Source organism: Leptodactylus fuscus, chromosome 5 (genome assembly GCF_031893055.1).
Source record: "Leptodactylus fuscus isolate aLepFus1 chromosome 5, aLepFus1.hap2, whole genome shotgun sequence".
Taxonomy (NCBI): domain Eukaryota; kingdom Metazoa; phylum Chordata; class Amphibia; order Anura; family Leptodactylidae; genus Leptodactylus; species Leptodactylus fuscus.
Window position 1 is genome coordinate 185034957 of NC_134269.1, and position 19371 is coordinate 185054327.

Consider the following 19371-nt stretch of genomic DNA (forward strand, 5'->3'; position numbering starts at 1 on the left):
GCTGGGAGTTGTAGTGCTATAGTAGCTAGAATTCCTTTTTTATGTATTTCACCTTGTTAGTGAGACCGAATGTATTCATGTAATATTTTAAGTACTATTGTAAAGTTTAGTATTAACCTATCATGTCTGTGTGTTTAGGTTTGATCTCCACAACCGAGAAACAACTAGACCGGGAAAATCGGGAAGAACATGTTCTTGAGGTACGACATCAATTGGGCTTGTATTATGGGTGTGAGCACAGATGGGATTTTGCAGATTGCTACAACGTGAGGCCAGGGTTATAACCTATATACTGCCTTTCCCACAGGTCACGGTGTCAGATAATGGTGTACCTCCTCTTCAGTCCAGCTCTCGCATTGTCATACAAGTCTTAGATGTGAATGACAATACTCCAACATTCTCCCAGAAACTATTCACCGTACAACTCCCAGAACGCATAGCCTCCTCCAAACCTTCTCCCATCTACAGACTTATAGCTATGGACCGGGACAATGGAATCAATGGCCAAGTGATGTACAGTATTCTGGAGCAAAATGAAGAAAAATTTACTATAGACCCCAATACTGGTGTCATCTCCTCTGCTGCTCCATTTCCATCTGGAGAATATAACATACTGACGGTAAGTTAGCTGTTCCTCAGAAGCGTATGTTCTTGCTCTTTTTATACTATAGTTCCATTATACAGCAAATTTTACATGTGCCATTTTGTCAGAGGGGTTGTCCAGTATTAGAAACATGGCTGCTTTCTTCCACAAAATAGCAATAGACTTATCCGTAGGCTCTGAGGGACATTGAAGAGCAGCACATTTACATTAGAGGACATAGACAGGTGTGGTTCTGCTTCTTCTAATCCTGACCGACCCCTTTATTTCCACCATGGGAATAAGCAATGTTATATCTCAATGAAAAATGTTCCTAGAGCTGAACTGTTTTTGTCCCATAAACAGATTAACAATGAATATTTTTGTAAAATTGTCCAGGTTAAAGCTACAGATGGCGGTAATCCCTCTCGATCCTCGACTGTGAGATTACACATCCAGTGGATCAAAAATCCAGGACCTTCGGATGAATCTCTTGCATTTGATGAGCCGCAATTTGCCTTCGAAGTCATGGAAACCGATCCTGTTAACCACATGTTGGGTCTGATCAGTACGGAGCCGATGTACAGTCAGTGCTGGTTTGATATAACAGGTAATATTCATTTTTTTTTTTCCAATTTTAGTGGGACCAGTCTATTATCTAATATGTATGGGGTCTCCTGACTATCCCTCTACAGTACCCGTCAGGGGAAATAAGGATCAGGCAGTTGGATTTTAACATGTCCAATCCTTTTTTCACCAGAGGAGATATCTATCTATCAGCAGAGGTGTCTGGCAGTGGCTATATCCACTTTCCCCATGCAGAATACATTCACATAGGTGTATGGCGGCGGTCAGCTGATAACTATCTAAAGTGTATGTCTAGGTTTGACTTATTGGTGATCTATCCTTAGGATATGTCATAAATACAAGATTGCTGGAGCCACAATGTGGCACAACTATACAGATCCCTATACTGTGTAGCATCTGGGAAGGGTACTGCACGCTCAGTCCCATTCAAGTGTACTGTGCTACTTAAAGAACCTGTCAGGTGTTTCTCCACCCTAAGCTGGCGCCACCATGTGCAGGATGCATGAAAAGTTAGGGAGCGTTCACACTACCGTCGGTGTCTGACAGGTAGTGTCCGCTCAAAATCTGTCACGGACACTAGGAGCGGACACTAGCTGTGTCCGTGACACCTGTCATTCATTTCAATGGGCATCGGGTGCGTTCTTTTGCACTCTGTGCCTGTCCTTCCCTGTCCGCAAGTGAAGATGTCCGACTTCTCAAGCGGACAGAAGAACCCTGCTTGTAGAATTACTTTGGCTCACTTGATTGAAAGAAGGCACTAAAAAGTGCGCTGAACCACGCACCAACATTTTTGCGGTGGAAAATCGACTAAAGCAGTCTAAGGGCCCCTTCACACGGCGTATACGCTCACTGCTTTGGAGCGTGTAAACGTTCCGTAGCAGCGGCGTCTAAAGCACTTCCCATTGTTTTCTATGGGAGCCGGCAGACGCGCGCTCCCCATAGAAATGAATGGAAAAAGCAGCCCATTCATTTCTATGGCGAGCGCGCGTATGCCGGCTCCCATAGAAATCAATGCGATCTGCTTTTAGACGCCGCTGCTACGGAACGTTTACACGCTCCAAAGCAGTGAGCGTATACGCCGTGTGAAGGGGCCCTAAGAGCTGAGGTGATCCAGTACCATTCAGTAGAAAAGGGCTATAGTGTACAGAGCTGTGAGTTTGGGGTGCAGTGTCCAACTCCAGTCTACTATTCAGTCATCTAGGGAGTCAAAGTAATTTGCAAGTTTTCAGACATTATACCTTTCATATGGCCTTATGTACAGGCACGTCTATAGAGCTTTTATAAATATACAACTCATAGCGTCAGCTCACTGGTATGACTGGTATGATATCTCCACGACTAGGTTTAGAAAGACAGTAAGTGAACATACTGGCACACATATGTACTATAAAGTCAATTTACTGTAGATATTTGATATATATAATATATATACTATACATAATAAGGCAACAAGAATTTCCAGGACTACGTGGAGCTCACTGTTATTTTATCCTTATTCCCCAAGGTGGCAATGATGACCTAGACTTTGATATTGACAAAAGCACAAGTGGTTTGGTCATTGCTCGACCCTTGCAGTCAAGCAGGAAATCCTTCTATAACCTCACCGTACAGGTCACAGATGGTTCCCGGTCTATAAGCACCCAGGTAATCTTTCTATCTTTTTGGACATATTCTTTACATTTACAGCCACTGAACACCTCAGCATTATAATGAGAACATGACTGACCATATAACGCTAGTTTCCAGTAGTTTGTCTACGATCACCTTTTGGCCATATAACTGCTAATCTTGTTGCCGGAATTTTCGGACATTATACATCCTGCAGTGTTGGTCCAAGTCCTTAAAACCAGCAGCCATATCATAATATGGAGTGATCAGGTCCTAACTGTGTTTCTCCAGGACAATGGCTTTATACATAGCAATGACCATCTATAAGATGACACACTACAGCTACATACTGTATACTAAAGCGTTCCAGTTTGTAATTGTCCTGGGAAATTGGGAAATGTGATGGGCCCATCCAAGTACCAATGCTATTCCACTAACGCTAAGTTCTCACTAGCGTTCAGGTTTCCGTCCTAGCTGAACTCTACATGATCACTTGTGAATGATAAATGATGAATGATGACTGTCATCATCCATGTAATTAGTATAATTATTCATCTTAATTATTGTCACCCCAGTTATTGTTAGTGACTCAGTAACTGTATACATCACAAGTAGGCATCGATCACCATGTACCTATTCATTGACAAGGTAAATTATTTATCATCTGCCTCGAATTTAAGAAATCCCGAGTGACTGTCTGGGTTACACTTTATACCTTCTTTATAGGTTCACATTAATGTTCGTCCAGTTAACCATTACCGTCCAGAGTTTGTACAAGATCACTACACAGTTCAGATCCCAGAGGATGTGCAGTTGGGAACTGAGGTGCTGAGAGTTAACGCAACAGATGAAGACAGTAGGATGAGCCTGGTGTATACCATACAGGGCAGTGCAGACCCAATGAGCTCCAAGATGTTCAGGATGGATTCCATAACTGGTGCCTTGTACACCACAGAGACCATGGACTACGAGTCAATGCCAATTCATATTCTAACTGTTATGGTATGTATTACAGTTTTACTCTAACTCAATTAGAGTATGCAATGGATAAAGTTTCTTTGTGCCAACCAGAGGAGATGATCCTGAAGGTCTACCCTCCATCCATACAAAACAAGATTGCACATAATCTTAATTTTCATCACTGTACACACAGGACATATATAATGAATTATTCATAACCTTTTGCATAACATTTCTAGATTGTGGGCCACCTGGTCTGACCTGGCATCAGATGGTTAGCAGGTATGTGGTCCAGCATCTTAGAGGGTAAATAATGGGAAGTTAGGGACCACTGTGGATAAGTAGGGTGAAGGGAGAAGTTACTGTAAATGAAATGGAACAAGTAGAGACAATAGAAAATAGGATTCAGGATTGGGGTCATGATCAAGATGGTCATAGTAAAATAAGACCTCCAAGTTTAGCTATGAGGCATCAAGAATAATTGTTTCTCCCACACATGAAGCAGAGATCTCCAACATGTTTGACCACAAGGAGCTATTGACCATATAAGATATATGAGATGTGGTACTATTAATGGAGCAATGGAGTTGTATGGCTTATTTGCTAATTTTCTTTCTCTTCTAGGTGCGAGATCAGGGAGCGCAAACCAAACGAAATTTTGTGCGAGTCACAATTCAGATAGAAGACACGAATGATCATTCACCTCATTTTATTAGATCTGTGTATGAAGGAAGTGTTTCTGACTCTTGGACAACTGGAGCTGAGGTCCTCCAAGTCCGTGCCATGGATAAGGACCAAGGACTTAATGCTAAGATCCAATACACCATACAGTCCGGTGTGTATTTCATACAATATTTTACAATATTACAAACTATTATAATAAAAAAAATTTTTTTGGGGGGGCTACCATTTTGTAAATAATAAAAAATTCTCATGTAGACCCGAACTAAAACATCGGCCTGTAGTATAATCTTACTGTTATAAAAGAGAGACTCCAAATCTTCCCACAAATACGCTGAGCACATTAAAACAATGGTTTGTCAAACTGGCTAAACAACAGCCTTCCTTCATTGAGACATAAGATGATGACAAGAATGTGCTGAGAGCAGTGTAGTAAATAGGTCTGCAGACTGCTGACATGACATTCCTGCCCTGTAATCAGCCGAGGACTAGCTTGTGCCATATCTCTGCCACTCCGTGCTATACACACTATACACAGGCAGAGGTTATTGTGCGCAGAGGAAATATTTACTGATGAAAGGGATGTAGAACAACGGATTCATATAACGAAGCTTCATACCCTTGTAAACAAAGGTAAACATCAGAATGAAGAGGCAGCAACATTGCTTATACCTGCACTATTGGCTGTGTTAGGAATTGCAGCTCAATCCTCTTCAAGTGCTGCAGTACCAGGCACTGCCTGACTTATATGTGGGGCGCTATTCCTTTGTAAACAATGAAGAGCAGTGGCTTTCACAGTAATATTGCACCTATAGTTTCCTATAGGCCTATAGTATGTTCACATGTATGTCTTATATTATAAAGGGTTTTTTCTCACAGATTAATAGATTGTGACCCTCTGCCACATATGATGTATTACACTAGCTGCATTGCTCGGGCAGAATACATTGTTTAAAGGATTCTGTGAACAGAGTGATGCATAAAAGCAGCAAAACAGTAAGATAGGTCAGGCTCACCCATGAAAATCCATAGCTCCATTGCTTATTTATATCACAATATGCAAATGACCAGGCTGGAGCACTCTATTGCTCCAAACTGCTACACCCCATTCTGCTCCATTGCTCCTCCCTTCTTGGATTGACAGAGCAATGCCCTGTGTTTTTAAGTTCGAAAAGGTGTATTAGAGCAATGTGGGGTTAGGCTGTTTGGAGCAATGGAGCTTTCCTCGGTGCTTCAGACTGCTCACTGCATATTGTGAAATAAATCAATATCTACAGAGAATTCAGGGTTTAATCGCCTGATCTGTTCCATTCTTCGCAATGCTCCCAGAAGGGGTGGGGCTTTGTTAAGGGGTGGAGCTTATCCTTCTGCAGATGGAGCAGTAGGGGGAGGCTCCTGCTGCAATCAGATACAGAGGAGGGATCTTGGCTTTCTCTGTCTCGTGGAACATAGAGCGAGAAGAGAAGAAACAGACCTGAATCCCACATGAAGGGAGGAATTTCTGGGATATTTTATATTTCTTTTTTGTCTATTTTCCATATTTAGTGTTTTAAGTAGTGGTGAGCTGTAATACCAGAAAGGCCATGAATAAAAGTATAGCAGAACCTTCTATATTCGCACAACCCTAAATACTCATTGCATTATATTTTCTCCTTGACAGGTAATAATGAAGGATATTTTAATATAGATGCATCTTCAGGTGTGATAACACTTGGAAAAGCACTGGAGCAAGCTACAAAGAGCCAATTTTCCTTGACAATCCTTGCAGTAGATCAAGGCACACCACAACTTCAGGACGTGGCCACGGTCAACCTGCAAGTCCAATCATCCGACGCATCACCCCCCCAATTTATCTCTACAGAACATGTGGTGGAGATAAGTGAATCGGTGCCCATTGGATCTTTTGTCACTATGGTGTCTGCAACTAGCTGCTCCTCCATCAACTATGACATCAAGGAAGGGAACAAGGATGGAGTCTTCTACATCAATTGTTACTCAGGAATTATCACCACTCAAAAGAAGTTGGATTATGAGACAACCTCATCGTACCAGCTCAGGATACGTAGTTTTAGCTCCCTTGGATTCTACAGCGACACAACAATCTTCATCTATGTCATTGATGAGAATGATAACACCCCTGTCTTCTCACAAACATCATATTTGGGTCAAGTTAATGAAGATGCTCCAGTTGGTAGCATGGTGACCCATTTGGACCTGTCTCCGCTGATCATTCAAGCTATGGATAATGATACAGAGTCAAATGTTTTGCTGAGCTACCAAATCCTAGACCCTGAAATGAGGAAATACTTTAAGGTCAATCCAAGTATGGGAACGATATTCACAGCGGCAGAAATTGATTATGAGCAGACCCCACAGTTTTCTTTCTACGTACATGTATGTGACTCAGGAAATCCAAGTTTGTATGCTTCTCAACCAGCCAAGATTACCATTAAGGTCATTGACGTCAATGATTCACCACCTCAGTTCTCCCAAGATATGTATGAACTGAGTGTATTCTTACCAGTTTATAACCGTATGCAGCTCCTCACCTTGTCAGCTGAAGATAAAGATTCCAAGGTGGAGTACAGCATCTCAGATGGCAACACAGATGGCGCATTTACAATGGATCCCAACACTGGTCTCCTTGTTATAAATGACTCTTCCTTGTTGAGATCTTACCGTGAGCTTTCAGTAAGAGCTTGGGATGGGATGTTCCAAGATACTGCAGTAGTAAAGATTAATGTGACTGGAATGCAAACAACCAACCTAAAATTCGATCAGCAACTTTATACAGTCAATGTTACTGAAAATGATCCTCGTGTCTTGGATTTAAAGGCGGTAGATGTGGTTGGAAACCAACTAAATGAGCCAGTTTTCTTCTCTATTCTTACTTGTACAGAACATTTCCAGATGGGTGCATCTTCTGGACTTCTCCAGACTAAAGATTTGGGGTTTGACAGAGAATTTCAAGATAAGTATGAAGTGGTAGTAGAAGTAAAAGACAGTAGAAATCCACCTAGAGTATCTCAAAGTAAGGTTGAGGTGTATATAGAAGATATGAATGACAATGCCCCAGAATTCATTAACACCCCGTATTATGTAGCTGTGGAAGATGACCTAGAACCTGGAGATGTTATCTTCCAAGTGTCCGCTATAGATAAAGACGTTGGGCGAAATAGTGAACTGACATACCAGTTAAAAGAAGATTACAAATATTTTCGGATTGACCCTTCACTTGGAGATATTATTTTGAAACAACCATTTGACTATGAAGCATTAAATCAATATGTTCTGAAGGTCATTGTCAGAGATCATGGTAAGACCGTGCTACAAGCTGAAGAAGAAGTGGTCATCATTGTCAGAAACAGATCCAACCCAATATTTCAAAGTCTGTATTATAGGGTGACTGTACCAGAAAATGTACCAGCTTACACCCCTATATTGCACATCCAAGCTCGAAGTCCAGAAGGTTTCCGCGTCATTTACAATATTGTTGAGAATGAGGCCCTTAGCCTATTTAGTATTGATTTTAAGACGGGATCGCTAAGTGTTTCCGGGCAGTTGGACTATGAGACCAAACCAAGTCATCTTATAACTGTAAGAGCTACTGATTCAGCTCTGGGTTACTATTCAGAAGCCAAGGTTTTAGTTAATGTGGAGGATATTAATGACCACCCACCCATCTTCTCACAGTCACTCTATACCGGCCATGTCATGGAAAAACTACCCCCTTACAAAGCTGTCATTCAACTTCTTGCTTCAGATCAAGACTCAGGGAAAAACCAAGAAGTTTCATATCACATTATAGACAATGACACAGAAGGAAATCATGAATTCTTCCAAATAAACCACAAAACTGGTGAGATCTCCACCACCCAAGAGCTGGATTATGAAACCACCCGCCAATTTCAGCTCAAAGTGAGGGCTACAGATAATGGTGTGCCCCCTCTGTCCTCAGATGCTATGGTTATCATAAATGTTACTGATGTGAATGACAACCCTCCAAAATTTAGGCAAGAGCAGTATGAGGCCAATGTAAGTGAACTGGCCAACTGTGGACATATTGTGGTGAAAGTCCAAGCTCTTGACGTGGATAACGTTGATGCTGGAAAACTGGAGTATTTAATCCTTTCTGGCAACCACCATCGCCATTTCACCATAAACAAGTCATCTGGAGTTATATCCCTTTCAAATCTGTGTCGGAGCAGCTTAAATGTGTCTTACTATCTGCAAGTCTCGGCCTCAGATGGTGTCTACAGGGATATTGTGCCAGTATATATCAATATCACCCATGCAAATAAGCATACCCCATCCTTCCAACAGGATTTATATGAGGTGGAACTTGCTGAAAATGCAGAAATTGGGACAACAGTGGTTGAAGTGAAAGCACTCGATCCCGATGACGGACTTTACGGGTCTGTGAATTATACAATAATAAATAAACTGGCTTTGGAAATGTTTTCAATAGATAACAATGGTCATATAGCAACTCTGAAAAAGTTAGATCGGGAGAACGCAACAGAAAGATTTGTAGCTCTTAAAATCATGGCCACCGACGGAGGAGGACGAGCTTCTTTCTGCACAGTCAAAATCATTCTAACGGATGAGAATGACAATGCGCCAGTGTTCATAGCAAATGAGTATATATTATCTGTCCAATCTAACCTTAGTAAAGGGGCCCCTATTATTCAGGTAGTCGCCTATGATGCTGATGAGGGCCAAAATGCTGATGTCACATATTCTATAGATAAATATGACGAAGATCTGATTCACATTAATCCCTACAATGGCACTATCATAGCCAAGAAAAATCTTTTTGGATTAGAAAATAAAGATATTAGTTTCACAGTTATAGCAAAGGATGGGGCACCGCCCAACTGGAGCTCCTTGGTACCTGTACATCTTCATATTGTGCCAACAGAGGTCGTTTTACCTAAATTCACAGAACCACTGTATAGTTTTTCAGCACCCGAAGATCTTCCCACAGGTTCTGAAGTGGGTTTGGTGAAAGCAACAGCATCAGAACCAATTGTCTACAGTCTGGTGGAAGGAACAACCCCGGAAAGTAACAAAGATGGGGTCTTTAGTTTAGATAAACACACGGGAGCAGTGATTATGAAGAAGGGGGTAGATCATGAGACAACCAAATGGTACCATATAGATGTTCAGGCCAACTGTCCTCACTTGGGGAAGGAGTTGGTGAGCTTAGTCTCTGTGAGCATTCAAGTGAAGGACATTAATGACAATCAACCTGTCTTTGAAGCAGATCTTTACCGAGCTTCTTTAATGGAAAACATGCCTGCAGGAACCACAGTCATACAGGTTACCGCCAATGACCAGGACACAGGCTATGATGGAATCGTAGTTTACAGTCTGAAGGGAGATAACAGTGAAATCTACACCTTATTTACCATCAATGCTGACAATGGTTGGATCACAACACTTAAGGAACTTGACTGTGAGACTCAAGACGTCTATCGATTCTATGTGATGGCATCAGATCAAGGCAAGAAAATACGCCTTTCTTCAGAAGCACTAGTGGAGGTCACAGTCACTGATGATAATGATAATCCTCCAAGGTTCACATCTCAAGTCTTCCGGGGATCTATAGCTGAAAACAGTCAACCAGGAGAGGTCATAACAACCATCAAGACATGGGACAATGACATGTCGGAAAACAACAGGAAAGTCACATGTTACATAACAGGTGAGCTAACTCTAATGTACAGTAGATGCACATAGAATACGTAGTCTTTATAGTCAATATATATCACATCTACTTTCCAAAGATATCACTATGGATTGTAGACATTATAAGGTATATATATATTCTGTTGGCAGATGGAGACCAATTTGGCCTCTTCAGTATCAATGAAGTTGGGAACCAATGGGTGATTTCATCTAAAAAACCCTTGGACAGGGAAGAGACAGAGAGACATTTTTTGAGTGTGACGGCTTCTGATGGGAAATTCCAGGCAACTACTGCGGTGGAAATCACAGTGCTGGACATCAATGACAATAGGCCTGATTGTCAGCAGGTAAGAGGTTAACACAGTATATGCGGGATGTTAAATTTGTTGATGTCATGGAGTATTGTTCTATATTGTTATATTAGTAGCTTCTCAGTTAGATTTTCTTTTTTTTTTTTAACTTGGCAGTTTGTTTATTTATTTTTGCTTTTTTGAGGCAAAAGGAGCTTTAAAGTGAATCCTTCAGGTGATTTCTGTTACCATAACTAACCAGAACATGGTAGAGGGAGAGAAGCTGAGCTCTGTGATATATAGGGTTATATAATAGAGGAGAGAAGCTGAGCTCTGTGATATATAGAGTTATATGATAGAGGAGAGAAGCTGAGCTCTGTGATATATAGGGTTATATAATAGAGGAGATAAGCTGAGCTCTGTGACATATAAGGTTATATGATAGAGGAGAGAAGCTGAGCTCTGTGATATATAGGGTTATATGGTAGAGGAGAGAAGCTGAGCTCTGTGATATATAGGGTTATATGATAGGGGGAGAGAAGCCGAGCTCTGTGATATATAGGGTTATATGATAGAGGAGAGAAGCTGAGCTCTGTGATATAGAAGGTTATATGATAGAGGAGAGAAGCTGAGCTCTGTGATATATAGGGTTATATGATAGAGGAGATAAGCTGAGCTCTGTGGTATATAGGGTTATATGGTAGAGGAGAGAAGCTGAGCTCTGTGATATATAGGGTTATATGGTAGAGGAGAGAAGCTGAGCTCTGTGATATATAGAGTTATATGATAGAGGGAGAGAAGCTGAGCTCTTTGATATATAGGGTTATATGATAGAGGAGAGAAGCTAAGCTCTGTGATATATAGGGTTATATGATAGAGGAGAGAAGCTGAGCTCTGTGGTATATAGGGTTATATGATAGAGGAGAGAAGCTGAGCTCTGTGGTATATAGGGTTATATGATAGAAGAGAGAAGCTGAGCTCTGTGGTATATAGGGTTATATGATAGAAGAGAGAAGCTGAGCTCTGTGGTATTTACGGTTATATGATAAAAGAGAGAAGCTGAGCTCAGTGGTATATAGGGTTATATGATAGAGGAGAGAAGCTGATCTCTGTGGTATATAGGGTTATATGATAGAAGAGAGAAGCTGAGCTCTGTGGTATATAGGGTTATATGATAGAAGAGAGAAGCTGAGCTCTGTGGTATATAGGGTTATATAATAGAGGAGAGAAGCTGAGCTGTGTGATATATAGATTTATATGATAGAGGAGAGAAGCTGAGCCCTGTGATATATAGGTATATATAATAGGGGAGAGAAGCTGAGCTCTGTAATATATAGATTTATATGACAGAGGAGAGAAGCTGAGCCCTGTGATATATAGTTTTATATGGTAGAGAAACTAAGCAGATGTATGCCTATAAAGGACTTGTACACATTATTTATATGGAATATATACTTGTCCTCTGGTGATCCTGGGACTATAATTCGATTTCATGGTCTGCTACATACAGTGGTTGGCAGATCTAACCACAACAGCCCTGGGATTAGATCTATTTGCTTTTGTTGGATCTGATATCAGTATAGACATATTTGCTGAACCTGTCTGTGTTCCCTGGGGGATATGGTTAGTCCTGGGCATGATACAGTCTTGAGCCTAACAGTTCATTGCCCAGGAAGGCATTATGGCTACCATTCTAATAGATGGTGTAAGGTTCTGTACACATTGCAAAGGAGGAAGACATGTAACAGACAGTCATCTGTCATGTTTTATTTTTCATAACTCTCCATATCTGAGAGATAAGAGCCAGTTCTCTCGTGCCTGAAGTTTTGGCTGCTTCCAAAAATGGCACATGAAATGGTTTGTAAGTTGCTCCGATCACACTGATGATAAAGCGGCATCTTGATAGATTGGTGTCTTGTCTGAGTGCACCGAGGAACTGGCGGAATCTCTTTTCTTCTCTCAGTAAGGAGGAGACACCTCGTCCCCGCTCGGCTAGAAATAACACCAGCATTACAGAACAGTCGATCTTATTCAGCTTTGTTTAAGATTTCACATTCCTGAAACGGTTGAATTGCTTCCATGGAGAATTAAAAAAAGAAAGACTAAGATAATTCTCTTCTTATCAGATACTTTACACAGCAAGGGTAGCAGAAGATGCCCCTCCCGGTGTATTTATCCTCAAGACATCAGCCACAGACTCGGACATAGGTAATAATGCCATGGTTACCTATGGGCTTTATGGCCTTGGAGATGATCAGTTCCGGCTGGATCCATACACTGGTAAGTATTATTAATATAACATCATTCTGTGTTGTTGTTGTAGAAATGTCTAATTCATTACATTTACAGTTCAAGCGCCTCTACTGCATATACAAAAAAGTCAACCTGCAGGGCATGATAGAGGAAGAGATCATTTACATGTATTATTCATTTTTTTTAGAAAAAAAAAATACTACCCCCCCTCCCCCGCACTGTGATTGACAGCCTTCTATGTACAGAACTGATAGCTGTCACCATGTGTGGGCATAAGCAGGACTCTCACTGTCTCTCCTAGGAGTCCTGTCACAATTGTATCTGCTTTTCACACAGCAATCCTACCCCAGAAGATATAACCCTATATACCACAGACCTCAGCTTCTCTCCAGCTATCATATAACCCTATATACCACAGACCTCAGCTTCTCTCCCGCTATCATATAACCCTATGCACCACAGACCTCAGCTTCTCTCCTGCTATCATATAACCCCATATATCACAGAGCTCAGCTTCTCTCCTCTATCATATAACCCTATATACCACAGACCTCAGCTTCTCTCCCGCTATCATATAACCCTATGCACCACAGAGCTCAGCTTCTCTCCCGCTATCATATAAACCTATATACCACAGACCTCAGCTTCTCTTCCGCTATCATATAAACCTATATACCACAGACTTCAGCTTCTCTCCCGCTATCATATAAACCTATATACCACAGACTTCAGCTTCTCTCCCGCTATCATATAAACCTATATACCACAGACCTCAGCTTCTCTCCCGCTATCATATAAACCTATATACCACAGACTTCAGCTTCTCTCCCGCTATCATATAAACCTATATACCACAGACTTCAGCTTCTCTCCCGCTATCATATAAACCTATATACCACAGACTTCAGCTTGTCTCCTGATAAATCCCATTGTGACAAGTTCAGTATAGGTTGGCCATATACAATTTAAAAGTAGTCTCCATTTGCAGTAGTATTGCCCTGTGCAATATGATGGCACTATACAAGTAAGCAAAATAATAACAATAATAATAATAAGGCAGAATATGTCATACTTGGGACACACTTATAATAATAATGGGACACACTTGGTCAATAACTATCCCAAGTTCATGTAGTCGAATCTCTGTTACCTAACACTTTGACTAGTTGCTGAAACATTATGCTGTCTACATTAAATTTCCATCCAAAACCCCAAACAAGTTATAGTCCTAAATACTTAGAAGAACAAAGGTGAAACTTCTTTGGCGGTCCTTCTTCACAGCGCAGATCCCATCCACGACTTCAAAATGAACAGAGCTGAAAGTCCATTGCCCCCACACACATCTCTGTGGCCCTGTAATAGTATCAGTGACTGATGGCATATCACTAGGGTTTACCATTACTGAAATTAACCCTTTATGTAGGTGTTCCTTTATTAGACTGATATAAGCATTTAATGTTTTACCATGTCCTACAGGTGAGCTTACAACGCTGGCCCCTCTGGACAGAGAGAAGAAAGCCTCTTACCACATGATTGCGAAGGCCACAGATGGCGGAGGACTGTCTTGTCAAGCAGACGTTGTCTTATATCTGGATGATGTTAATGATAATAGCCCAGTGTTCTCTATGGATCACTACTCTGTCACCGTGTTTGATAACACTACTTTGAAGACTCCCGTTGCTGTAGTCTTTGCTAAAGATCCTGATGAAGGTAATGAAAGTGAATAATTGGAGTCAAATATTTGATGTTGATGGGCAGATTCTAGGATGGAATTCAATTAATATTGTCTGGATTAATATACTGAATGCCATTGTATAATCATAGCTTCCTTATGACAATCTATATTACTTACTGTACGTGTGTGGTCCAGATGTCTCTATCATTCAGGCAAGCACATACTTTGGGCAAAGAATGAGACTGTTCTGTTTTGTGTTTTAGGTCTCAATTCTGAAGTTCGATATTCCCTCAAAAACTCTGCTAATGGACTTTTCACAGTAGATGAAAACACGGGAGTGGTTTACGTGGAAAAGCCTCTGGAAAACATGGAAGACCAAGTGATTGGGTTGACTGTTTGTGCCACAGACCGTGGTTTGCCCCGTCCACTTTCAACATGTCTACCCATTTCAGTATCTGTAGTGTCTCTGAGTTACTATAGATCAGTGTTCGGGAACCCTGAAAAACTGATATTGGTGCCAGAAGACAAGGCCGTAGGATCAGAGCTCTTGAATCTTTCAGAGTTGACTCAAGACTTGGAGGATAAAGCAAAAATCTCATATGAAATTTTGAGTGGAAATGAAAATGGGATGTTCCTTCTACACAATACAGGTAGGGAGGTTTGTATATTGAGAAGGGATAGAGAAATTAGTCTTCTACCTCTCAATGAATGATCTCCAAATTGTATTCGAAACTACAAAGTTTATGGTTGTGCAATACCTGATTTCTCATGACCTTAAGGGGAATAAGTCATGAAAACAATTTACATTCTCCTCCTTGATGTTGGTCATGTTAAAAAAATTCTGCATGAAAACCCTCAAGAAAACAGAAAAAAATAGTTGTGGTTACAAGAACACACAAAAGATTTCTTCTCTCATCCCCTCCTTTCCCTGTGTCACAAATGATAATGGAATACATAAAGAAACCTTCTTTGTTTCTCAAGAGATCAGACATGTCCTCCTTCCTCCTTCTCAGTATCGACAACTGACTCCACCTTCTTGACTAAGCCCTCCCCCTTCAGTCGATCTCCAGCTGAGGATAGAGCTGATCACCTTTGTTCTCATTGGTTTCTTCAAGACAATCTACTTTAGCGCTCATTTTAAGGTTTAGTGCTCCTTTAATGGGGATTGTGGCTACAGAAAACAATGCCACCCATGTTCATGGCCAGTGCGTGAGTTGAATGGCAATACCAGAGATAGCCCATTGACAATAGTGGTACTGTTCTTCGGAAATGGCAGTAATGTTCTAATCTTATAAACCTTTATAATACTGAACTTCTGCCATCAAGGATATCCGATACTTCTTGCTTCTACACAACCAAGAATACACAGGGTATAGGGACTAGACTAAATTAAGTACACTGAAGAAATTCCCTATTCGAGTAAAATGTAACTTTTATTTCTTTCTATATAAAAAACGTGGACCCAAATAAAAACAAACAGGTTGAGAGAGAACAATATGAGACAACTTCCTGAGCAGTAATGTGACAGTGGGGAATAACCCTCTCAAATTTATCTTGCCCTCCCTGTCCTTAATATCATAAACTTCTGCTCATATGAAGCTAATCTCATTAAAGTGGCAAGATATCCACACTCATAACCCTAAAAATGCAGTGAGTTTGCAGCGTTGTGCTTCACTAAGTTCTCGCGCATGCGCTAGGCTCCGTATCCAGCCGACCCGTGCTATCAGCCACGCCCCTTGAGAGGTTCGTCTCCCATGCGCTCAGGGATTGGAGCGCGGGGTAAAGGAGGCGTGGTATGGAGAGGCGGAGACTCAGGCATCCGTGACTATATAGATAGAGCCTGAGTTTAGAGAACTTAGTGAAGCACAACGCTGCTTTCGCCAAACTCACTGCATTTTTAGGGTTATGAGTGTAAATTTGAGAGGGTTATTGCCCACTGTCACATTACTGCTCAGGAAGTTGTCTCATATTGTTCTCTCTCAACCTGTTTTTTTTTTTTTTGGGTCCATGTTTTTTATATAGAAAGAAATAAAAGTTACATTTTACTCGAATAGGGAATTTCTTCAGTGTACTTAATTCTACACAACCAAACCTTGACCACATTACATGGGATTATTACTTACCTTTTATCCATGATGACACAATTTACATGACAACTTGCTTCTAGATTCCTGTTATATTTAGAGAACTTTTGATTTCTCCGCAGGCAAGTTATACTTGAATAAGAAATTAGACTATGAGTCTCAGCACCAGTACTACCTGTCAGTGGAAGGCACACGGGAGAGTTCTCCACCTCTGAGTGATGTCACTGTTCTTGTGGTCAACATTACCGATGTGAACGACAACAAGCCAGTCTTTAGCCTGGAGACGTACGAGGCTGAAATTCAAGAGGATGCCGTTGTGGGCGACCTAATTGTGATGGTGAGGAAGGGCACTCTTGTGTATACGATAACTGGCCCAGGCATGATATGCTTCTTAGGTACCTCGCTAGAACATTGGTGTAGTGACATGTTAGTAGATTTTGAACACCATATTTATTTCAGTCTTATTCTTTATCTACGGGATAAAGAGGTTTTGAATATTATTGGAATCAGTGGTTTACCTATAGGAAGTGCAGGAATAGCAGTTACATCTGGACTCTGGTGCCTCAAAGGTTCCAAAGGCGAATATTTACAGCAGGAGATGATGCTGTTGATCTTGTGTGAGAAAGTGACCTGACATGTCGTATTCACATCACTAACAGCAGCATTCTGTCTATATTCTATATATTATTTATATCATTAGTTATATTATGTAAACCTCTTGTAGGTATCTGCTGCAGATCTGGATGGACCAAACAACAATAAGGTCACTTTCCAAATTGTGAGAGGCGATCCTCTTGGCCACTTTTCAATACACCCCGAACGAGGAGACCTGAGAGTTTTAAGTCGTCTGGACAGAGAGAAGGTGAGATCTTTCTTACAAAGTGGTTGAACTTGTCTGCCTGACTTCAAAAACTGTACACATTAGGTAAAGTGCACCGAAACACGCAGGGCATGTCTAGTTCCGTTCTGAAGGATATTTTTAGAGTTCAATTCAATATGTAGCGTAAGAGTTTAGCTTTGAAGTATGTTCTGTTCTGCTTAACTTACTCTTAACATGCTATGCTGCCTGTATATGGAATGTTCTATCATACGAGGCATCTTGTTGTATCAGTGTCAGTGTCAGCCCCTAGTACATTAGATCCTCAGCACCATATTCACTATGGGAATGTTACCTGTCCCTTTGGATTACAATCTAATAATCTTTTGCCCTAAAAATCTTTCATGTCCATAAATATTGTGATGAGTAGAATTCAAGAATGAATTAAAGATTTTTTTTGGCTTGGAACCGAATGTGAATGTACCCTTAACTTTTTCAAAGCGAAAAACCAGATTTGGTCAAGGAAGTGAAATAAAAAACAGTCTCATACAGAGGAACTTTTAATAGATTTCAGAGATTCTGGTACCCCTAAACACTATATACTTCTCTCACTCCCTGGTCATTGAACGTAACCACCCTGAACATGGCCCAGTTGCCTTTATATCTTAAGCACATGACCACGGATCTTTTTTATGCCCCCTCTTCTCCCAGGGCCACCTGTAACCCTTCACCCTGAACGCCATCCCCTGCACCCACTAGTTATTTGACAGTAACTCAGATGTTTGTTATTCTACCATTCTTGCAAGATTTACATTCACAATATGTCATTGACTTATATTGAACTTAGAACATACATGCTATGTATTGCTTACAGCAACAGTTTTTTGGCAATGGAAAGGGGTTATGACAATGTGACTGCTCCTTAGCTTTCTCCTTGGCCGAATATAGGCTTCTGTAAGGGGGTCCAGTGCTCTGCCTATAGTAACCAGAATGCAGCGACATGCCGAACACTTTAATATTACCAAAAACCACTAAAAGCAAATGGAAAATAACACAATGGAGATAAGGCAAGAAAATGCTCCTTCTGCTTGGGAGCAACTAATATGTAAGTCTCTTCCCCTTCATGACTTGCTTATCTGTATTCTTCATTTTTCTTAGAAATCTAAATATTCCCTTGTGGTACGCGCCACCGACAATGGCGTTCCATCTCTCTTCAGCGAAGGACTTGTCCATGTACATGTACTGGATGTGAATGACAACCCGCCCATGTTCCTCCAGTCTAACTATAGTCTTGTGCTTCAGGTATGGATCACTGTTTAACATGGACAAACTACTAAGTCCACGTTTCCAGTATTTCTTAACGTACTTACCATTTCCTTTCTACAGAATGGTTCTCCAGCCGGTACTAGTGTCATGACCCTTATTGCGACTGATAAGGATTCCCCTAAAAATGGACCTCCCTTCAATTTCCGAATCCTTCAAGGAAATGAGGACAATGCATTTCATATCAGTCAAGATGGTCTCCTATATACAACATCTATTCTCACCAGAAGTGTCAAGGAGAAGTATCTGTTAAAGATCCAGGTAAGAATAGCTGTAACTACCCAAAGAATGAATGCGATATCATCAAGTCTACGGGTGTAAAACATTGTAAAATGTCAGCAGCGGTTGGATCTTGTTACATGCAAAAGTCAAGCATGAAACCTTGTAGAGGACCTTTCACTATCTCCACCAGCTCCAATTCTTAGCTGTTCCAGTTGGAATGTTTTCTAGCCCCCATCATTCCCGAACAATCAGTGCTGTTAGTTTTGTTGTCTGATGTGCTATATAAGCTCTGTAAGGTCAGAAGGGCGGTGTCAAACAAGGTGGGTGATTCAGAGCTCCAATCAGAGGCAGCCAGTGTCAAAGTTCAGAATCACACCCCTTGTCTTCTCCTGCCTGACACCGCCCTCCTGACACTACAGAGCCTAATTGGCATATTAAGCATTAAAGCAGCACATATTGCTCAGAAATGGTGGGGGCTAGAGAAAACTCCAACTCTGGAGGAATCAATGGAGCAGTGCCCATTAAATAGTACAGAGTGCTGGACTTAACAGAGGTGGTGAAAGGTTCTCTGTAACTGCAGCTGAAGTTCCATAATGTTG

At 41.1% G+C, this 19371-nt stretch overlaps 1 protein-coding gene across 1 annotated transcript in view; it reads left to right on the forward strand.

The window, feature by feature from the left end:
• The window catches only part of FAT2 (FAT atypical cadherin 2), an 84744-nt gene that overhangs the window by 55037 nt on the left and 10336 nt on the right, over positions 1-19371 (forward strand). Inside the window, exons 4-18 of the mRNA XM_075274819.1 lie at positions 139-200; positions 308-619; positions 980-1190; positions 2673-2812; positions 3503-3778; positions 4361-4571; positions 6078-10124; positions 10259-10455; positions 12525-12678; positions 14128-14361; positions 14590-14976; positions 16533-16747; positions 17135-17272; positions 18386-18529; positions 18614-18811. Of these exons, the coding sequence (XP_075130920.1) occupies positions 139-200; positions 308-619; positions 980-1190; positions 2673-2812; positions 3503-3778; positions 4361-4571; positions 6078-10124; positions 10259-10455; positions 12525-12678; positions 14128-14361; positions 14590-14976; positions 16533-16747; positions 17135-17272; positions 18386-18529; positions 18614-18811 (6926 nt within the window). The remainder of the gene's footprint in view (positions 1-138; positions 201-307; positions 620-979; positions 1191-2672; positions 2813-3502; positions 3779-4360; positions 4572-6077; positions 10125-10258; positions 10456-12524; positions 12679-14127; positions 14362-14589; positions 14977-16532; positions 16748-17134; positions 17273-18385; positions 18530-18613; positions 18812-19371) is intronic.